Raw genomic sequence first — 23,879 nt, 5'->3', positions numbered from 1 at the left:
CTCTGATAAGACAGACTTTAAACCAACAAAGATCAGAAGAGACAAAGAAGGCCATTACATAATGGTAAAGGGATCAATACAACAAGAAGAGCTAACTATCCTAAATATATATGCACCCAATACAGGAGCACCCACATTCATAAAGCAAGTCCTTAGAGACCTACTAAGAGACTTAGACTCCCACACAATAATAATGGGAGACTTGAACACACCACTGTCAACATTAGGCAGATCCACAAGACAAAAAGTTAACAAGGATACCCAGGAAGTGAACTCAGCTCTGCACCAAGTGGACCTAATAGACATCTACAGAACTCTCCAGCCAAAATCAACAGAATATACATTCTTCTCAGCACCACATGGCACTTATTCCAAAATTAACCACATAGTTGGAAGTAAACCACTCCTCAGCAAATGTAAAAGAAGAGAAATTATAACAAATTGTCTCTCAGACCACAGTGCAATCAAACTAGAACTCAGGATTAAGAAACTCACTCAAAACCGCTCAACTACATGGAAACTGAACAACCTGCTCCTGAATGACTACTGGGTACACAACGAAATGAAGGCAGAAATAAAGATGTTCTTTGAAACCAATGAGAACAAAGACACAACATACCAGAATCTCTGGGACACATTTAAAGCAGTGTGTAGAGGGAAATTTATAGCACTAAATACCCACAAGAGAAAGCAGGAAAGATCTAAAATGGACACCATAACATCACAATTAGAAGAACTAGAGAAGCAAGAGCAAACACATTCAAAAGCTAGCAGAAGGCAAGAAATAACTAAGATCAGAGCAGAATTGAAGGAAATAGAGACACAAAAAACCCTTCAAAAAAATCAATGAATCCAGGAGCTGGTTGTTTGAAAAGATCAACAAAATTGATAGACCGCTAGCAAGACTAATAAAGAAGAGAGAAGAATCAAATAGACAAAATAAAAAATGATAAGGGGGATATCACCACCAATCCTACAGAAATACAAACTACCATCAGAGAATACTATAAACACCTCTACGCAAATAAACTAGAAAACCTAGAAGAAATGGATAAATTCCTGGACACATACACCTTCCCAAGACTAAACCAGGAAGAAGTTGAATCCCTGAATAGACCAATAACAGGCTCTGAAATTAAGGCAATAAAAGTCCAGGACCAGACAGATTCACAGCCGAATTCTACCAGAGCTACAAAGAGGAGCTGGTACCATTCCTTCTGAAACTATTCTGATCAACAGAAAAGGAGGGAATCCTCCCTAACTCATTGATGAGGCCAGCATCATCCTGATACCAAAGCCTGGCAGAGACACAACAAAAATAAAGAATTTTACACCGATATCCCTGATGAACATCGATGCAAAAATCCTCAATAAAATACTGGCAAACCAAATCCAGCAGCACATCAAAAAGCTTATCCACCATGATCAAGTGGGCTTCATCCCTGGGATGCAAGGCTGGTTCAACATACACAAATCAATGAACGTAATCCAGCATATAAACAGAACCAAAAACAAAAACCACATGATTATCTCAATAGATGCAAAAAAGGCCTTTGACAAATTTCAACAGTCCTTCATGCTAAAAACTCTCAATAAATTTGGTATTGATGGCATGTATCTCAAATAATAAGAGCTATTTATGACAAACCCACAGCCAATATCATATTGAATGGGCAAAAGCTGGAAGCATTCCCTTTGAAAATTGGCACAAGACAAGGATGCCCTCTCTCATCACTCCTATTCAACATAGTGTTGGAAGTTCTGGCCAGGGCAATCAGGCAGGAGAAAGAAATAAAAGGTATTCAATTAGGAAAAGAGGAAGTCAAATTGTCCCTGTTTGCAGATGACATGATTGTATACTTAGAAAACCCCACTGTCTCCGCCCAAAATCTCCTTAAGCTGATAAGCAACTTCAGCAAAGTCTCAGGATACAAAATCAATGTGCAAAAATCACAAGCATTTCTATACACCAATAACAAACAGAGAGCTAAATCATGAGTGAACTCCCACTCACAATTGCTTCAAAGAGAATAAAATACCTAGGAATCCAACTTACAGGGATGTGAAGGACCTCTTCAAGGGGAATTACAAACCACTGCTCAACGAAATAAAAGAGGACACAAACAAATGGAAGAACATTCCATTCTCATGGATAGAAGAATCAATATCATGAAAATGGCCATACTGCCCAAGGTAATTTATAGATTCAATGCCATCCCCATCAAGCTACCAATGATTTTCTTCACAGAATTAGAAAAAACTATTTTAAAGTTCATATGGAACCAAAAAAGAGCCCGCATTGCCAAGACAATCCTAAGCCAAAAGAACAAAGCTGGAGACATCACACTGCCTGACTTCAAACTGTACTACAAGGCTACAGTAATCAAAACAGCATGGTACTGGTACCAAAACAGAGACATAGACCAATGGAACAGAACAGAGCCCTCAGAAATAATACCACACATCTACAACCATCCGATCCTTGACAAACCTGACAAAAACAAGAAATGGGGAAAGGATTCCTATTGAATAAATGGTGCTGGGAAAACTGGATAGCCATATGTAGAAAGCTGAAACTGGATCCCTTCCTTATACCTTATACAAAAATTAATTCAAGATGGATTAAAGACTTAAATGTCAGACCTAAAACCATAAAAACCCTAGAAGAAAACCTAGGCAATACCATTCAGGACATACACATGGGCAAGGACTTCATGTCTAGAACACCAAAAGCAATGGCAACAAAAGCCAAAATTGAGAAATGGGATCTAATTAAACTAAAGAGCTTCTGTACAGCAAAAGAAACTACCATCAGAGTGAACAGGCAACCTACAAAATGGGAGAAAAATTTTGCAATCTACCCATCTCACAAAGGGCTAATAGCCAGAATCTACAAAGAACTTAAACAAATTTACAAGAAAAAAATAGAAAAACCTCATCAAAAAGTGGGCAAAGGATATGAACAGACAATACTCAAAAGAAGACATTTATACTGCCAACAGACACATGAAAAAATGCTCATCATCACTGGCCATCAGAGAAATGCAAATCAAAACCACAGTGAGATACCATCTCACATCAGTTAGAATGGCGATCATTAAAAAGTCAGGAAACAACAGATGCTGGAGAGGATGTGGAGAAATAGGAATGCTTTTACTCTGTTGGTGGGACTGTAAACTAGTTCAACCATTGTGGAAGACAGTGTGGCAATTCCTCAAGGATCTAGAACTAGAAATACCATTTGACCCAGCCATCCCATTACTGGGTATATACCCAAAGGATTATAAATCATGCTGCTATAAAGACACATGTACACGTATGTTTATTGCGCGGCACTACTCACAACAGCAAAGACTTGGAACCAACGCAAATGTCCATCAATCATAGACTGGATTAAGAAAATGTGGCACATATACACCATGGAATACTATGCAGCCATAAAAAAGGATGAGTTCATATCCTTTGTAGGGACATGGATGAAGCTGGAAACCATCATTCTCAGCAAACTATCCCAAGGACGGAAAACCAAACACTGCATGTTTTCACTTATAGGTGGGAAATGAACAGTGAGAACACTTGAACACAGGGTGAGGAACATCACACACTGGGGCCTGTCGTGGGGCAGGGGGAGGGGGGAGGGATAGCATTAGGAGATACACCTAATGTAAATGATGAGTTAATGGGTGCAGCACACCAACATGGCACATGTATACATATGTAACAAACCTGCATGTTGTGCACATGTACCCTAGAACTTAAAGTATAATTAAAAAAAAAAAAAGAAAAAGAAAATGTGGCACATATACACCATGGAATATTATGCAGCCATTAAAAAGGATGAGTTCATGTCCTTTGTAGGGACAAGGATGAAGCTAGAAACCATCATTCTCAGCAAACTATCACAAGGATAGAAAACCAAACACCATATGTTCTCACTCATAGGTGGGAAATGAACAATAAGAACACTTGAACACAGGGTGGGGAACATCACACACCAGGGCCTGTCGTGGGGCAGGGGGAGTGGGGAGGGATAGCATTAGGAGAAATACCTAATGTAAATGATGAGTTAATGGGTGCAGCACACCAGCATGGCACATGTATACATATATAACAAATCTGCATGTTGTGCACATGTACCCTAGAACTTAAAGTATAATTAAAAAAAAAAAAAAAGTGGCACATATACACCATGGAATACTATGCAGCCATAAAAAAGGATGTGTTCATGTCCTTTGCAGGGACATGGATGAAGCTGGAAACCATCATTCTCAGCAAACTATCACAAGGACAGAAAACCAAACACTGCATGTTATCACTCATAGGTGGGAAGTGAACAATGACATCACTTGGATACAGGGCAGAGAACATCACACACCAGGGCCTGTTGGGGGGTGGGGGCTGGGGGAGGGATAGCATTAGGAGAAATAACTAATGTAAATGATGAGTTGACAGGTGCAGCAAACCAACATGGCACATGTATAATCAAAACTGTACTTTGTGCACATGTACCCTAGAACTTAAAATATTAAAAAAAAAAAAAAAAAAACTAGTATGGAGTTTTCTCAAAAAAACTAAAAATAAAACTACCATATTATCCAGTAATCCCACTACTGGGTATTTATCCAAAAGAAAGGAAATCAGTATATCAAAGAGATATTGGTACCCCTACGTTTATTGTAGCACTATTCACAATAGCCAAGATATAGAATCAACCTAAGTGTCCACTGATGGATGAATGGATAAGGAAAATGTGGTACATATACACAATGGGATACTACTCAGCCGTTAAAAAAAAAAAAAAGAATGAAATCCTATCATTCATGGCAACATGGATGAACCTGGATGACATGTTAAGTGAAATAAGTCAGGCACCAAAAGATAAATAATTCATGATCTCACTCACATGGGGGAGCTAAAAGAAGGAGCTTATAGAAGCAGAGGATAAAATTATGGTTATTAGATCCAGGAGGGGTAAGGGGAGAGGAGGACAGCAAGAAGTTGGTTAATGGATGCAAAATTACAGTTATATAGGAGGAATAAATACTAATGTTCAGTAGCGCTATAAGGTGAATAACAATAATTTATTGTATATGTTCAAAAAGCTAGAAAAGAGGCTTTTATAATATTCCCAACACAAAAAAATGATAAATGTTTGAGGTGATAAATATCCTAACTACCCAGATTTGATCACTACACATTGCATACTTAAATCAATATATCACTGAGTACTCCATAAATATGTACTATTATAATATGGTAATGAAATTTAAATAAATTAAACTAAAATGTAAATAAATAAATTGAAAATTAATAAAATTTAATTTAAATAAATTAAAGAAATAAATTTTTAAAGGCTCCTTTCCACAAAGCTTGATATTTAGAAGGATGTTCCTGGATTTTGACATTTCATTGACTCTCCATCTGTTTTCAAATCTAACCTGCCTCTCGCTCATACATACTCCCCTCCTCTGTTTTCATAACTTGGCAGTAGTACTCTCTGCCCAAGGAAAGCAGTTAAGACCTGGCAGGTAGGACAGCAAATGCTCTTTCATGGAGCACTGTAATAGAGGCCTGCATGTATGCAACGGCTGGCTGTACACTCATTAGCTCACTCTCAATTCAAGGCACGGGCACCTTAACAAATGATTTGCATGTCTAAGCGGATTTCATCCCAGATTAATCTAGGTAATTGGCAAAAGTCGGTGGTTAACTTACACAACTTCCACTCAGGAAATTGGAAAGCCATAATGAACTTTCAGGTAGTAAATGGTGAAAAAAAAAAATACTGTTCCATTTATGACTCACAAGTATTCTATTAGAGAAACTGGAGGAAAAAATAATTATTTAACGGATGAATTTAATCTGTCTTGTGTACTCTATTTTTTAAAGGGGGACACAGGGTTAAGTCTTAATATTGAAGTGAAACATGTTCTGGCAGTTAGTGCTGGGTAGTCGGCTCCTATTTTACTCTGCTGGGACTCAGAAAGCCTCCTGGGACTCGATGGGAGGTACCCAATTTAAGGTCACAATAGAATAGAATGGAAGTTACTCATCCAGAGAATCTTTCAGAAGTGTTCTAGCTAAATCTTGATGGGGTACAAGCAATTAAAGTTTCCCAAGAGAAATAATCATTTAAGAATTCCCAATAAAATGTAGCATGTAGAATCAGGGCTAAAATTTCCACTGCCTGATGCTATTAAGTACTAAGGTCTCAGAATAGACCAAGATTACCCAACATCCTAATTAAAAGTGGGATCAGCAACACCAAAACTAACCACCAAGTGGAGAGATGACTAATTGCCCAGATGACAATACTGATATCTGGATGCAAGAGACTGCTGATGAAACTCCCTGAGGAAGTTAGATCCTAATGCACAGCAATGTCTGTTCTTCACCCTATGCACTCACGACAGACACTCACCCTGCTCTGCCTTTCTCAGCAGCTAGTCCAAGAGGGAGACAAAGAAATGGTTCAGGTATGAAAGAGCCAGATTTTCTCTGTGCAAAGCCATGTGTCCCAGTGGAATGCCCTCACTGAATATGTTGCAATCACATTCCTTATTTTTCAGCTGGAGTAAAAGAAAGCACATAATAAGGGTCCATATTCTCCATTCCTTCTTTTAATCTGTGTAGATAACTCAACAATTCCTTTATGGACCTGTGTGACTTCATTCCTCTTTAGTCTTCTCCCACACCTGAATCTGAGGTTGGTCCCCTCCACCTCCAGGAATAAAACTGCCAAGTATGCAGTGAGAAGTGAAGTGCAAGACGAGCAATCTTCATTTTCCCTTGGATTATCTGGTGGTAAGTGTCCACATGATAAAATAGCACTGAAACATGAGCAAAAATGTTTGCAGAAAAGCAGACTCACATTGTCAGGCTTAATCTGAGACATCAGGGAATTCTAGCATAATTCTTCACACAGGCCCTGAGCTGTTTAAAGATCGCACGCACTCTGCTACTAACCTCCTGAATATACCAATCCCCATTGCTCCGAAAAGCTGAACCCAGAGCTACTGTTTCACCATTTCAGATTCTCCAGGAGAAGTACTAAGTTATGGCCACCATCTTCCCAGGTGAGCAAAAGGCATGAAAAGATTACCTTACTGAAACATCACTGCAGCAAAACACAGCTCTGGTATGCTCTAAGAAGCCAAGAAAAATCCCAACTGGTTTTATTGTAGCAACACATTCAGTTCTCCACTCAACAAATCACAACTAGACCCACTGTTCAGTGAACAAGGTAAATTCTTACACATCAGGAAGCTTCAACAGACTTGGACCAGATTCACTCATCTCTCCAATTCCTCACCTTCCAGGTTTACATGATGCCATTACCTGTATAAGTGACGATTGTCTTCAAAATCTTCCTGACCCCATTTTCCCTTGATGTCTTCAATAACGTGATTCTTCAGGAATTTTTTTAGCAGCTGGACCGTTTGTTTGCGGGTCACTTCAGGGCCGAAGTTTTGACTGCACCTCAGCAGCTCATGCAACCAATCCACAGCTTCGGCCGCTGTGAAACAATGCTCATAGCTCTTGAACCGACAGCGATGTTTCCGTAATGGCATCTTAGCACGAAAAAGCTCCACGGTCTCATTCCACTAGGGGAAAGAAAGAGAATGGCATCTAGTAATCAACTGATTTTTTAAAGATTACTACATCTCAAATAATTAAAGCAAAGCATGCAATTTTTCCACTTAAACTGCTTTAATAACAGGTAGAGCCTTGAAAATGTTTATTTACAGGCTTCAAACTCTAATAAAGAGAAGTTTTGGAGAATGGATAGTGGTAATGGCTGTACAACACTTTGAATGTACTTACTGCCATAGAAGTATACACATAAAAAACAGTTAAAATCGTTTTATATTATGTGTATTTTACCACAATTAAAACAAAAATAAAAACTTTTTTTTTTTTTGAGATAGAGTCTAGCTTTCTCGCCCAGGCTGGAGTGCAGTGGTGTGTCTCTGCTCACTGCAACCTCCACCTCCCAGGTTTAAGCGATTCTCCTGCCTCAGCCTCCCGAGTAGCTGAGATTACAGGCGTCCACCACCATGCCCAGCTAATTTTTGTATTTTTAGTAGAGATGGAGTTTCACCATGTTGGTCAGGGTGGTCTCGAACCCTTGATCTCAAGTGATCCAGCCACCTCGGCCTCCCAAAGTGCTGGAATTACAGGAGTAAGCCACTGCACCCCGCCTCAAAAATAGAAACTATTGATAGAAAAAAAACTCTAAAGAAAATGCAGCTTTTCAAGGGTAGTTCATCATTTATTCATTCAAGAAATATTATTTATTGAGGAGGTTGCCATCAAGTTGTCCTATTAATGGATTTTTACATAAATGAAGAACATACAGTAAATAATGAATAAAACTAAGCCCACTACACAACTTTGCTTTTTGGAGTCCCCTGTTTAATATGACTTTACCTTCATTCAGCAAATATTTCTAGGTTGCTTATTATGTAAAAGGCATTGTAGGAGGAGGGGGAAAAGAGATGAAAAAGATAATACAGTGCCTGATGTCAAACAGCTCAAGGCCACAAAGATAAACCTTTGAAAAGTGATGAGCCAGTTTTTGCTTACATGCAAAACAAAGCTTTTTGAAAGAATAGATACTAGATACCTCAAATAATATATATTAGTTTAAAACTACCTCATGGTTCCTTTGAAAGGACCTAGAAGTTTAAGTGTGCATGACATCTTCAGATACCACATTGAAAAGTAGACTGGGTAGAGAGAGCTCAGGCTCTGAAGTCAAACACTGCTGGGTTGAGAGGCCTGTTCTACAACTGACCAGCAGGGCAACCTTTGACTCATTGCTAGACAAGCCTCCATTACTCCAGGTGTAATGCAGTACCCACATGACAGGGTTGTTACAAAGACCAGATGAGATGATGCTGATGCAGCCTATCACAGTGTCTGTCATGAAAGAAGTGCTTAATAAACGTTAGCCATTATAGCATCATTGCTGCTGTATTTATTAATATTATCAGGGTCAGTGTGGCTGTCAGAGCTGAGTGAGTATGTTGGAAAGACCCCAGAATGGAGTCTCCATTGGCCATTCGTCCAGCCTCTGCCAATAACTATGTGGCTTTGGTGCAGTTAACACTTTTCTCTAGGAATTTGTCCTAAATAAAAACATGGCCCTAGAAGCTCAAAAAATCTGATTTGGGGAGTCAAAAATCATGGAAATTAAAATGAGAGGTCTGCTAAGAAACAGCACACCACACACTGATTGGATCCACTTCAGTTAAGTCTAGGGAATATATATCCCATTGCTTCTACTTTATTCAGGAAACTTGCTTTGTCAAATCAAGTACATACTAACTCACTGTAATACACTGCTGGCCATGCTCACCACACAATGATCCTAATTTTCAAGTTAAGAAACACTTGACCACTTCAGAATAACAGAATCAATCCCTGAGGAATGGGGAAAACATGAGGTATGGAGTCAGACCTGAGTTCAAATCCCAGTTCTGCCATATACTGGTTGCACAGGGCCTGGCACACGGTTAAGAACTGAAAAAAATCCAGTTTCCTTCCACTACAAGATGCCACTAGGGGGCAGGTGAACTGCCATGTCTCATAGCATCCTTGAAGACAAAAACCAGGTGTCTCTCTTAAATGTTACTTTCAAATAACTTCATGACAACTCAGCTTCTTTCTCCTTATATCTGTGAAGTTATATCAGTGAGAAGAAAATCACGAAGCAAATAAATGACTTTTTTGTTCTCATTAGACTATAATATGTCCCAAACTTGTCTCCCCATTGTGTCTTTGTATATATGTAATCCTCATAATAACCATCTTTCAGAAGGAATTAAGAAATTTACTCAAATCTACCCAGCTAATAAGTGGTAGAACCAATCTGTATATTCAAATCTATATTTTGAATTTTAAAAAATCTATGTTCTACCTACAGTCTGCTGAAAATACAAAAATGTTAAAGGGAAATAACAGTCTCATCTCCATATTGTTTTAAAGCTAGCTCTAGAAAAGAATCTCATAAGTACTTGTTTAATAAATGCTTATATAAGGTGTGATCTCTTTTTTTTTCTCAGCCACTTTACTTTTAGAGATTCACCATGTAGAAGCAGAAATATAAGGGATTAAAAAGCATTTACAGGCCAGGTGCAGTGGCTTACACCTCTAATCCCAGCACTTTGAGAGGATGAGGTGGGCAGGTCACTTGAACCAAGGAGTTCGAGACCAGCCTGGGCATCATGGTGAAACCCCATTTCTACAAAAAATTTAAAAATTAGCCAGGTGTAGTGGTGTGTGCCTGTAGCCGCAGCTACTCGGGAGACTGAGTGGGGAGGCTGAAGTGGGAGGATCACTTGAGCCTGGGAGGTCAAGGCTGCAGTCGGCCATGATTGCACCACTGCCTTCCAGCCTGGGCGACAGAGTAAGACCCTGTCTCAAAGAAAGATAAAATAAAAGTATTTACAAGTTAAATTTTATTTAAACATGTTGAATTATATTTAATAAACCTGAGTGTTTTTTTCAGAGAAAGCATTTATAAGTATTTTATATACTTATAAACATATTTATGTTTTATAATCAGAGAAAAATTAGAACTAATTTGTCATATTATAATCAGAGAAAAACTAGAACTAATTTGAGTAAAATTGACTGAAGTGTGGAATAGCCACAAAACAAAATACTATCAATAGTTCCAGACAGAAATAGATATCATAAATATAACAAAGTGGAAGAAAAACGTACAAAACTATATATAATCTGATCCTATCTGCTTTGGTATATGCATATGAAAAAGCTAAATGAATATACAACAAACTTAAAAAAAAAAAAAGGAAAGTCATCTCTTTTGAAGAAGGAATATAAGGCAACTTTTATTGTGTAACATATTTCTAATTTCTTCCTACATAATTATTTCAACATCTTTTTAGGAACGTAGGCTCCCTGCCAGTCTCCTAAAGTCCTTAAAATTCATAGTCATATTCTCATTTTCTCTTACTCTTCTCTTTCAAGTCTGTCGCTTTACAAACTCTGAATCTTTTATTTCTCACCTCTCTTCCTATTTAAATCAGATTTTTCTGACATCACCTTTTTCTTTAAACTGTATTTCTGATCTCAGAGTTGTTTTTTGTTTTTTTGTTTGTTTGTTTGTTTGTTTTTGCCCAACCTTGGGTCATGTTTTCCCTTCTAATCATGCCTTTTCTTCTGGATTTCTCTTCATACTCTCTGCTGCCCAACCACCTGAGAAACTATTATCCTATTTCTCTTTTATTTCTGATGGCTAACCTTCTCAGCCACACTCATAATTCCTGGGCATACAACAGCAGAAGCTTGAGGGACAGAAGCGGGGTTTGTGTATGCATGTACCCCGAATGTGTAGCACAGTGTGTGACCCACACTAGGTAGTCAATAAGCAAGTGCTTAATCGATCTTTCACTTTTTCTACTTTTTTTTTTTTTGAGACGGAGTCTCATTGTATAGTCCAGGCTGGAGTGCAATGGCATGATCTTGGCTTAATGCAACCTCCACCTCCCGGGTTCAAGCGATTCTCCTGCCTCAGCCTCCCAAGCAGCTGGGATTACAGGCATGCGCTACCACACCCAGCTGATTTTTATATTTTTAGTAGACATGAGGTTTCACCATGTTGATCAGGCTAGTCTTGAACTCCTGACCTCAGGTAATCCACCCACCTCAGCCTCCCAAAGTGCTGGGATTACAGGCATGAGCCACCACACCCAGCACTTTTTCTACTTTTTTTAACCAACTTCTCAACCTCAGGAAATTTAATCCCACTAATTCCTAATCATGTCTTCCTCCTGGCCAAATTGAAATAGCTTTTTATTCTTACATTAATCTTTCTACTTCTTTTGACACTGTTATGAGTCATGCTCCAAATTAAGTTAGTCCAAATTTAAAATCTTTTTTAACTTAAAAACACACAGAAACAAGGCAAGCCACTGAGTAGGATATGATATATCTATCATTTCCAAACAAAACAAAAAAAATGAATAAGAAAAAGATATTCCAATTAAAAAATGAAAAAAAAATTTAAACAGGTATATCATAAAAAAAGATCTTCAAATGTCCTTTAACATATACAAAGATGTTAAACCTCATTAATTATCAGTGCAATGTAAAAGAACTCGACAAGTCAATATCACGACATGGCTATCAGAATAACTAAAATGAAAGACAGGAGGATCTAATGATCCCACTTTTGGGTATTTGCCCAAAACATTTGAAGTCAAGATGTCAAAGAGCTGTCTGCACTCCCATGTTAATTTACTATTTACAAGAGCTAAGTTATGGAATCAACCTAAAAGTCCATCAACAGATAAATGAATAAAGAAAATGTGGTATACATATACAATATAATACTATTCAGCCTTTAAAAAAAGAAAGAAATGTTGTCATTTGCAACGACATGGATGGAAGTGGAGAACATTATACCAAGTGAAATACGCCAAGAACAGAAAGACAAATAATGCCTATTCTCATTTATATGTGGAATCTAAAACAATTGAGTTCAAAGAGGTAAAGAGCAGAATGGTGGTAACCAGAGGCTGAGGGGAGTGGGGAACGGGGAGATAATGGTCAAAGGTACAAAGCCTCAACTAGAGAGGAAATTATCTTTTTTATTTGAGATATCTTGGCATCATGGTGAAGATATTAATAATAATGTACTTTCAAAATCTGAGAGTAAATTGCAAGTGTACAACAAAAAAATGTTAAGTATTTGAGGTGATGGATATGGTAATTAGCTTGATTTAATTATTCCACTGAATTCGTAAATCATAACATCATTTTGTACTCTACGAATATATACAACTATAATTTGTCAGTTTACAATTTACAAAACTAAAATTTTTTTTAGAGACCTAAAAAATAAGAAAAAAGGTAGGCACTACTAAGTGCTGGTAAGAATGTGAAAGAACTAGAAATCTCATACACTGCTGTAAGGAATGTAAATTGGAGCGACCAGTTTGGAAAACAGATTGGCAATATCTACAAAAGCTAAATATCTGAACACCTTATAACTCAGCAATTCTACTCCTAAGCATATACCCAACAGAAATCCATATATATGTTCCCCAAAAGACACATTATTCATAATGGCACTATCCATAATAGGCAGAAACAACCCAAATGTCCATCAACATAAGTTATAATATATTCACCAATAGAATGCAGTGAAAATGAACGAACTATTGCTACATGCCATAACATAAATGAATCTCAGAAAATAATATTGAGATGAAGAGGCCAGATATGAAAAGTAAATACTATATGATTCCATTTACTTGAAGCTCAAAAGCAGGCCAAATGATCCATGATATTTGAAATAATGATAGTGGTTACCTTCATAAGGAGGTAGGGACGGAGCGGGGGAAAGGAGACTTCTGCGGTGCTAGTAATATGATATTCCTTGATCTGAATGTTGGTTACATGGGATGCTCACTTTATGAAAATTTGTTGAGTTGTACACTTTTTGTACAACTCAACAAATTTTTTTGAGCATTTTTCTTTACATTATGCCTAATTAACACCTAAAAACAAAAACGCATACATACACATATGCAAATGCTCACATACTAAAATTATTACCCACATGAAAGTTGGCAAATATGAACTGGTTGGTTGGGGTGGTAAACTGGATGTGGAAGACAGTAGGGAGGTTGGAGAAGAAACCAAGTGAGTGGATGAAGGAGGGAAAGTATGTAAACAGGAAAAGCAGAGCAAAGGCTAAATAATGAATAGTAGACAGGAAGTCCATAAAGAGTCCAAGAATGCTGATTTAACTTCTCTACCTATCCACCCACTTTACAAGGTTATTGTAAGATCAAATGAGATCATGACTATAAAAGTCCTTTGTTAAAAATGTGTTCCTCAAATTTAAGGATAATATATAAAATGTCCAGGATATCTCTTAAATTATGAGGTTCAATCTATTCTAGAGCTGGAAAAAATCTTTGGGACAAAATCAAGACCTTAGCAGGATACACAGCTTAGCAAATGTCATTCAGGTACTTAGTCTGTGAATAAGATCTGGAATCCTGTGCTACGGACTTTTCTTCAAGTAGTCATTTCACTATGCCAAATACCTATGGATATTACCATACCTTTAAACAATTTTCACATATTTTTAATCATTGGTTATTGATTTTTTTAATATATGTTCTGATACCTAGCTTTCATTTATCATTAGATTTTTGCACCTAAAAGGCATAATCAAGTATGTAGGGCCAGGGGAAGGGGTAATAAAAAAGATTTTTGTTTATTTTATGTTGGTTGAACAATCATCATCATGAACTAAAATTACCTAATGCATAATACCTCATGCGTTACATAAACATAATGAAGACATGGCTCTCTGGGACCCAATATTTCCAAATATCACTAGGTATGTCCACTAATTGACCCAGTCTAGTTAGCAGTTCTGTTGTTCTTTTAATTACAGAAGTAATAACACTCATTGAAACAAACAAATTAAATATAGAAGTATACACGAAAGAGTTTGCATGTCTTACCCCATACCTATCACATACAGACACATAGAATTTTTCCTTTGTAGGTATGTCGTTTATTGTTGTTTGCCATTTTAAAAAAATGAGATCAATCATGTTGTATATGTTATCCTAAAACATGCTTTTGCACCTAACAGATATCTCCCTGCGTCATACCTGCAGATCTAGTCCATTCTTAAGAATGTGCCATAATTTCTTCTGCTATTTTCTAACAAATGGTCATCCAAGTTCTGCCCAGTTCAATTTTTACAAATATGTTACAAGTATATACTTGTTTATATAACCTAAAGTACCAAGGCTTTTGTTTACTTTTGATAGATTACTAAAAAGTATCAGCATATTTAAATCAGTTGTAGCAATTCACACTTCCACCAACAATGTGGGAGCCTAAAGCCTTACACTTTGGCCTACACTAGATGTTATCATTCCTTTCATTTCTGCCAATCTATGTAAAAGAAATGATAGATCCATATTTTGTTTGCATTTTCATATCTTTATCTTTAGTCATATTTCTTCTTCTGAGATTTGCCATTTTTCTATTGGGTTATCTCTTTTTTAAAATCAATTTTAAGAACTGTTTAATCCGTTAATGTTTAAGAGCATAGAAGTCAGGAAAGTTAATCAATTTTGTTCAGTTCAATATCCTCACAACAAAGACCAGTGCCTGACATATAGTATACCCATTTAATATGTACTGATGAATATAGAATATTAAACCTTTTTGTTATATGTTACGAATGTTTTATCTTAGCCTATCAATTTCTTTACATAGTCTCAAGCTATACAATGATTTTGTTGTAGATGTTGATGTTTTTATAAGGAAATAAATATCTATTTTCTTTATCAGTTCAGGGTTTATTCTCTTAAGAAAGCTTCCCTATCCTGAGGTATTAAAACATTTATCAAAATTTTCTTTTAATATTTTAGAGGGTATGTTTTTTAATATGTAAACCTTTAACTGAATTTTATATGGTGGGAGGCAGGGGATCTCTATTTGTTTCTGGATGGAGAGTTGTGTTAGTCCATTCTTGCGTTGCTGTAAAAAAATACCTGACACTGGGTAATTTATAAAGGTAAGAGGTTTAATCAGCTTGCGGTTCTGCAGAGTGTCCAAGAAACATGGTGCCAGCATCTGCTCAGTTTCTGGTGAGGCCTCAGGAAGCTTTTATTCAAGGCAGAAGGTGAAGCAGAAGCAGGCAGAAGGAGGCACGTAACACAGCAAGGGGGGAGCAAGAGCGAGTGAGGGACAAGGTGCCACACTTTTAAACAATCAGATCGCACATGAACTCAGAGTGAATACTCACTCATTATCATGAGGGCAGCAACAGGCCATTCATGAGTGATCTGCCCCAATGACCCAAACACCTCCACTAGGCCCCACCTCCAACACATGAGATTTGGAGGGGACAACTGTCCAAACCATATCAAGAGTCAATTATGCCATGTTTTTCTAAATTGAACAGAAACACTATTAAGTAACCTTACATATCATACTTCTTGGTTTTTTCTATCCCATTGACCGACTATCTGTTCCTGTGTAATACCATACTGTTGTCATTACAGTCAATTAATACTAAGTATAAATCTCTGGTAGGACAAGGCCCCTGTCTTCTTTGGAAGGGAATGTGAAAACTTCTTTCTTTTTTTTTTTTTGAGATAGAGTCTCGCTCTGGTGCCCAGGCTGGGGTGCAGCGGCGTGATCGCGGCTCACTGCAACCACTGACTCCCTGGTTCAAGTGATTCTCCTGCCTCAGCCTCCCAAGTAGCTGGGATTACAGGCATGTGCCACCACACCCAGCTAATTTTTGTATTTTTAGTAGAGACGGGGTTTCACCATGTTGGCCAGGATGGTCTTGATCTCCTGACCTCGTGATCTACCCGCCTCAGCCTCCCAAAGTGCTGAGATCACAGGCATGAGCCACAGCATCTGGCGTGAAAATTTCCTTTTGTGAATTTCATTTCTTTTTGTGAGGGAAAACTTTTTTCAATTCTCAGAATTTTACTCTTCAGCATGAGCTTTCGATTCATTGCATTCTCCCACACAGGAAAAAGAAATCCATTAGGATTCAGAATGGATTAACTGCTCTATTGCTACTGACTTTTATTTCATACTAGAAAATGTCTAATAAAACATCTTTATCCAAGTCTCACTGCCCCTTTTAAAAAGAGCATTTATAAATACACTTTTGAATTTACTCATTTTGATTTTGAATGGCATTTATCATTATGGGTTATATTTCTTTAATATATGAGATACTTTAGATTTTTCAAAGCCTACTGAGGTCACCTTGGTCTCTGTTCCCACTTATTTCCAAATATAACTAAGGGGTTATTTGGCTACTTTGCTCAGAAAGAAAAATAATTATCTTTAAATAATCTAACAATATACCATTCTCAGTCACTTTTGGAAACAAAATATCCTGTGTCAACAAAAAACAAGAAAGAGCTTGAATTTTTTTTCATGACATTATATTTGAAGAGAATCTTTACAGCAAATAGAACAAAACAGATTTGTTTTATGATTGTAAAACACTTTTTGTTTTGCTCTACTTATTAATTTCAGTCCCCTAGTTTCTCAGGAAAAAATAAAATCACACAATTGTTTTTGCTTAACATGATGAGGCAAACTATAAGACATACACCTACTGCTGTGCATCCTGTTCTTTTCTCCAGGATATTCCATTTCCTTTCTTCTTAGTACCAAAAATATTATGATAGCGGTGCTATAAAGAAAACTGACTGGTCTGGGAGTTCAGTGACAACCAATCCTAGATCTACTTGTACTTGCCACAATCTCGTTGTGTGATCTTGCCATTCTAACTCTCAGATTCAATGAAAGCTGTATCTTTCAAAATTTATCAGTTGCATCAGACCATATATATAACTCAGAATAAGTTCAAAGAAGATTTAAGCAGTTTCTAGAAAAAAAATTTCTTTCTCTCTACTTGAATGAACTATTTATACCAAGTTTACAAAAATGAAAGTTATTTTCAATGAAAATGTATAAATGGCTAATTAGAATCACACTTATCATGAGTTGGGGCTGTCATTTGACTTTTGTCATAACATTTTACCTAATCCACAAAACGTTATTTTCAAATAAGACTTTGATGCTTTAGAAAAAGCACCAAAGAGCTTTTTCTAAAGCTGTACATGCTTTGAGAAAGTAAAGTGAGCCATGAAAGGAGAAAAGAGAGGCCTAGTTTTTGTATCCCAATAGATTTTTACCAAGCTTCCCCTAAAGAAAGTTCAGAATGAGCACGATGGGAAAAGAGAGAAATTGTATGCTGCGGATGGAGGGAGGAAAGGCCAGCTAGGTCCAACAAGTAAAAAGAGGACTAGTCTCAAACTATTAAATATTTGATTTACCTAGCAAAAGCTTTAAGTCACAGCTGGGGAAACAACTAGAGATTTTACAATGGAAAGAAGCATCTTCAATGTTGGCTGCAATCACTGACAGCAGGAATACTCACTTTTGAAAAAAAAAAAATTGGCTATTGTTTTCTGTTTTCCAATTCTTAGTTTAATATTATGTTCTTCAAACACTATGAAGTTGAGAACTGAACTGATTACCTGGGAAATTCTGGTGAAACTGAGGTGTTTGTTTCATTAATTATCCATGTCATTTATCTTCTTAACTTAACCTAAATTTAGCCTGAATTTATTTGTTAGGGACTGAAGACTTCTAGAGAGCAGAGAGCACCTTTTTTTAATTAAACAAATTCCTTTGATAATATTTTAATGTGACTCAAGAATCCAGCAGTATCTATATATGAGCCCTCTGCATCCATGAAAAGTGCCTCATACAATTCTGTGAATATGAGACTAAAATACAATTTCAATTATGAGGTAATTTTTTTTTTTAGTCTAATGCAGGAAGAATGAAGACTAGTCACGTCAAGAACCACAGCCTCGCTATGTTTTCCTTATGTAAGTGCTGTAAATTGGTGAAGGGAATGATCAAATGCCTTATTTTCCTCCCTAAAGTTAGATCTATCAATAGTCTTGACCCCAGATCATTCTGGTGTCTGTATAGAGTGTTTGCAAAGATGAGTGCAATAATTCTTCCCATCCTCTCCACATGCACCTCTGTGGCTTTGCCACTCTGCCCATCGAGAAGTGGAGTTGAATTTCTAGAATCTGGATTTAGCTGTTTAACTTGCTTTGACCAATGAGATTTGAACAAAAAGTCACAAGCTGAAACTTCCTTTTAGCTACGTTGGAACCATGAGACCACTACGTGAAGATGCCTCCGATAACCTGTTAGAGATATCTGGCCCAGGTAACAGCCAGGACCAAGTCAAGCAGCCATCTTCCATCATCCAGTACTAGCCAAGTCACATTACTTGTGGCACATAAGTGACCTCCACAAAACAGCCACTGACATGAGTCTAGCCCACATTACTGATCCAAAGGATGAGCAAATAAAATGCTTGTCTTTATGCCAAATAAAACAATGTCACAGACTCTCCCAATCCCCTTATTATTATTAATATATATATATTTTTTGAGATAGAGTTTCACTCTTGTTGCCCAGGCTGGAGTGCAATGGCGCAATCTCAGCTCACTGCAACCTCCGCCTCCCAGGTTCAAGCGATTCTCCTGCCTCAGCCTCCCGAGTAGCTGAGATTATCGGCGCATGCCACCATGCCCAGCTAATTTTTGTATTTTTAGTAGAGACGGGGTTTTGCTGTGTTGGCCAGGCTGGTCTCGAACTCCTGACCTCAAGTGATCCGTCCCCTTAAATCACGTAAAATTTCATGAGTATGTGGCGTGTGCAGTTTTCTGTGAAGAGGATCCTTAATCTTCATCAGATTCTCAAAGTGATCTATGAGCCAAATTTAAAAAGTAAAGACCCGTCAGCCCCAACTATGATTTCTCTTCCAGAAGCTGGCCGCCTCAGCTCTGACTTGACCTACTGGTATAGTGTGTGGCTGGCTTTGGAAAGAAAAGGAAACTCTATTTACATTATCCATATCCCAGCATCCTCACCTCTTCTATGAGTCTAGCTGAGTAAGAGTTTGGATCTTAGTTCCCATCTTTTCCTGTGTATTCATTATGATGCATGGAACGATGAGAGTAATTCCCATATTAAATGTAGCCAGAGGCTGGCAGACCAAGGAGCAAGTTACCGTCCTCCCAAATTACCATTACACGTCCACAGAAAGTCCTCTAAAAACTTGCCAAGGACATTACCAAATTGTCACCCTTTATTGCATTATAGTAAGCCTTTGAGGTAGAAATCACTAAAATTACTTGCTCCAAGTCAAAGCAGACCAAGTACACCTCATTACCAAAGCTTTTCTCCCAGAAAAAAAAAAAAAAAAAAAAAAAAAACAGGACCCAGGACCCTCAGGTTCGGCAAAGACTCTCCTAAAACATCTGTCCCGGCCAGCTCCTCATTTGGATCGGTGCTGACAGAAACACAAACGCCAGCGGCCGGAAATGTGGCCAGCGTGATGCCCCTCTGTTCTGGGCACCGTTTGTTCGAATACCTCGTCAGGTATTATCAGGTGTCACTCGGGAAGGAGACACGCCCTGCCTGGACTGCCGCGAACGCTGAGCGTTACGGGGTACGTGGTGGCCCCTCAGGTTACCGGTCTGTTAGATTCCAGAGGACAAAAGGCAGGGAACAGCCTGGTCTTGGGGTCTTTAAATAGAGAGGCGCCATCTACTGCCGAGAACCCAGTCAACATCTCATGGACTAAGCTGCACTCACCCCCGGCCGGCTGAGCTCTGGGCCTCGTTAGCCTTTCTTTGAGGCTCGTCCACTAAAAGGCAGCCCCAGTAGTCCCAGCTGAAATGCTCCACACCCGAGCCCCGCTGGCCTGCAGAAGCGAAGACTGACAAGCACTCTGTCCGTGCGCTGACTGGGGGCTCGCGGCACCGGCGGCTCCGCCCAGGCCCCCGCACAATCACTCACCAGCCTGGTAGCTCGGTACGGCCCGGGACCCACGATGCGATGCTCCATGGCGCGTAGGCAGCAGCGGCCGCAGCCGCGCCAGCGCCGATCCCAGCCAGCCGGAGGAGTAGCAGTTTGAATCCCAAGCCCGCGGGCTCGGGGCGCTGATTGGGCGGCGCGGCAGCACGTCACCGGAACTGCGCGGGGTGGGCGGGGAGGCAGGCGTCTCCTCTGAAACCTGCGGCGCAGGGAGCTCCGGGTGCCAACTTGCCCGGGGCGAAATCTGTTGCCCACCCTGGACCCACCGTGCGAGCACACCTGGGCAGGTGCGACTAAGGGGCCGGGGGCGTCTCCCCAGCGCTGGACAACGCTGTGCAGCGCCCTTTCCAGATTTCTGCGTCCGCGCAGCACAAACACACGCACGCTTTCTCTACAAAAGGGTCAATAATAGGTGTTATCCAGCGACCGAAACCCAGCTTTGAGCCGCGTGGATAAATCCCTGTCCTCCCTACCAAGTGTACTGTGAGCCTGGAGGTGCTGCTAACGCTGGGAGAAGCGGGTAGTGAAATGAAGCGAGGCGACAGCTTTTACCAGGGTAGGGACATTTAAAAACGGGATAGAGAGCGCAAGGAGCGTAGACAGTGTGTTAAGGGCAATAAAGAGCGGGAAGGGAGCCCCGATTCCTCTTCTGTTTGTTCTCATGATAGTCTTTTCTCCTTTGAGTTCTATGTTTTGTATTGGACTGCTACTTTTAGTCCTCGGCAACAGGGTTGTGAGTCGTTTTTTGACTGCTGAGAATTTTCCCCCTGGGAATTGCTAGTTCGATTTGCAATCTTTCAGAGGGACAAATGAAGTAACTCCATATGCTTAGAACACTGTACCTGCTCAAATTTGGTCATCTCGGTAAGTACCCAGGACAAGACGTTGAAGGAGTGAAGGTGTGCCATTCCAAAATATGCGTAATTGGTATATTGATTATTTCGAGCGGAAAACATTGGAGAAATGGTAGTTTCGGAAAGGGCAAGCTGACCTGCCTCTTCCGATGCAGCAGGCCACAAAGATTTCTCTGGGATGGGCATCCTTTCCCTACCACGGTGAGAAAATAGCCCTTATCACCAAAGGCTTGGAATTGAAGGCTGCAGTGGACCTGAATAAACATTCTTAACGAAGTAACCCTATCTTCCACTAGGAGATAGAGATTTTTTACATATATCTTCTAGTGACTCCCTAGAAAATGTTACTGCCTTTGTGAGCTGTGGAAGTTAACTTGAGTCACAGGGCACCAAAATATGTTAGCAGCTGCCCATATCCGAGACACGGCCCCAAAGTATGTTACAGGCAGCGAATCCCTACAGATCTGCAGCAACCTCAATTCTTGCCTCCTCAGAAGAAAGAGTTCGACTGAGGGGCATAAGGCAGAAGGAGAGACCAAGGCAAGTATTAGACCAGAAGTGAAAGTTTATTAAAAAGCTTTGAATGAAAGGAAGAACACTGGGAAGAGGGCCAAGCCAGTGACTTGAGAGATCTAGTGCGTAGTTTGACCTTTTGACCTGGGGTTTATACGTTGGCATACTTCTGGGGTCTTGCTTTTGGGGCTTTGCATTACTTCTCTCCTGATTCTTCCCTTAGAGTGGGCTGTCCACAGGCGCATACTTGAGCCCACTTGCCCAACTCCTAAGATCTTATCGGGAAGCCGCTGATCAACAGTGTTCAAGTGTTTTCTATTAGGAGACTGCCTTTCCCTGGTGCCGGCTGTGACCAACTATTATTTTACAGAGACAATTAACAACCACCTGACCATCACCTGATGGCTGCCTGACATTCCTAATGTGTGTGTGTATGAGGGGAGCCCTCTCCTGCCCTGCCCATGCCTGACTAGCTATGTACTGTAACACCTTAACCAGATTTTCTTTGTCATGGCTTTTCTTCTCAAATTTCTCTCTGTCTAAAAACATGAATAAAAGCATCTTACTTTGGCCACTTCTTCAGACTTCACTCTCTTGTGAAGACCCCCATGTGCATGTAAAACTAATAGAATGTGTATACTTTTCTCCTGGTAATCTTCCTGGTGTCAATGTGGTTTCTAGATACAGCTGGAGAGCTCATTAAGAGGTAAAAGGGAGCTTGGTGATCTCTGGCTCCCCTATAACATCATAAGAAAGAGCTAAGTAAGGGATTGGACCACCTCTTCTCATCCTCAAAACCACACCACTACCACCACCCATTTGCTGCTTTAGGTTTTTATTTAGAAAGCCCAAATGTCCTGAGATGATACATGTATATTGCTTTTGTAATTAGAAAAAGCAATTTAAAATTTTTTTTCTTACTTTCAGTAAGTGAATCCTTGTCAGAGCTTTTTTTCTTTTAACCTCTAAGCTCCATGGAAGAGATCTTCTTGTCCTTGGCAAGGAATACAAAGGGATACTTGTGTCCTTGACACAAGAAACAGGAGAAAGGGAATTTTAGAGCCTTGTCTGAGACCTGCCACCACCTATCCTGGTGGTGAAACTGGAATCTGATACAAAACATTATGTCCAGCATTATGCAGCTTTCTAGTTCTGTAAGTACCACAGACTGTGAAATTCCATAGATCTGGATTTCAATAATGACTGGTACTACTTACCAGTGGAGTGACTTCAAGCTAATTATTTAATTTCCATCTACTCACTGGTAAACTGGGAATATTAATGATTGTCTTGCAGAGTTGTAAGGATGTATGTAAAGTGCTAAATATAGTGCCCAGCATATATTTACGGTGCCCAGCATATAGCAGTAATAAAAAGAACTATATATATTTTTTTTAAAAAAATCACACCAGCTTCTTGAGCATTTCCCAAGAGCCTGTTATTAGCCATAGACAAGATGGCTGTTACTAGAAAGGCATACTTCCAAAGGATCTACATATCAGAAGCCACAGAGAGTCATTGCACGGGCCGGGGGCATCTCCCCGACGCTGGACAATGCTGTGCAGCACCCTTCCCAGACTTCTGCGCCGACGCAACACACACACACTATTTCTCTACAAAAGGGTCAATAAAATGGTGTCATCCAGCGATGTCTCATGCCTATAATCCCAGTACTTTGGGAGACCAAGGCAGGTGGATCACTTGAGCCCAGGAGTTCAAGACCAGCCTGGGCAACATGGCAAGATGCTATCTCTACTAAAAATACAAAAACTAGCTGGCTGTGGTGGCACGCTCCTGTAGTCCCAGCTACTCAGGAGGCTGAGGTGGGAGAATCGCTTGAACCTGGGAGGTGGAAGTTGCAGTGAGCCAAGATCGCCCCACTGCACTCCAGCCTGGGTGACAGAGTGAGATCTTGTCTCTAAATAAATAAATAAATACCTCAAAGAAATAGAGGCTTTACATTTGTTCATTCACTTATTCAGCAAGTATGTAAGAATACACTACTGTGTGCCAGGTATAATTCCAGTCACTGAAATCATGCAATAGATAAAATGCAGCTTC

The 23,879-nt window shown here is 39.3% G+C and overlaps 1 protein-coding gene across 3 annotated transcripts in view; it reads right to left on the bottom strand.

Moving 5' to 3' along the window:
* Positions 1-20,576, bottom strand: part of DEPDC1B (DEP domain containing 1B) — a 106,387-nt gene extending 85,811 nt beyond the window's left edge. For 2 of the 3 annotated variants that reach the window (XM_055252131.2, XM_055252133.2), the window contains exons 1-2: positions 20,434-20,576; positions 7,339-7,604 (exon numbers count right to left, since the gene is read on the bottom strand). In XM_055252131.2, the coding sequence (XP_055108106.1) occupies positions 7,339-7,604; positions 20,434-20,481 (314 nt within the window). In that variant the 5' untranslated portion in view covers positions 20,482-20,576. Of the gene's footprint in view, positions 1-7,338; positions 7,605-20,229; positions 20,362-20,433 lie in introns of those variants that run through there. The other variant, XM_063622616.1, reaches the window with a different exon arrangement.
* Positions 20,577-23,879: the final 3,303 nt, after the last annotated feature.

Source organism: Symphalangus syndactylus, chromosome 18 (genome assembly GCF_028878055.3).
Source record: "Symphalangus syndactylus isolate Jambi chromosome 18, NHGRI_mSymSyn1-v2.1_pri, whole genome shotgun sequence".
Lineage (NCBI taxonomy): Eukaryota > Metazoa > Chordata > Mammalia > Primates > Hylobatidae > Symphalangus > Symphalangus syndactylus.
This window is presented reverse-complemented; position numbering and strand designations above follow the sequence as displayed.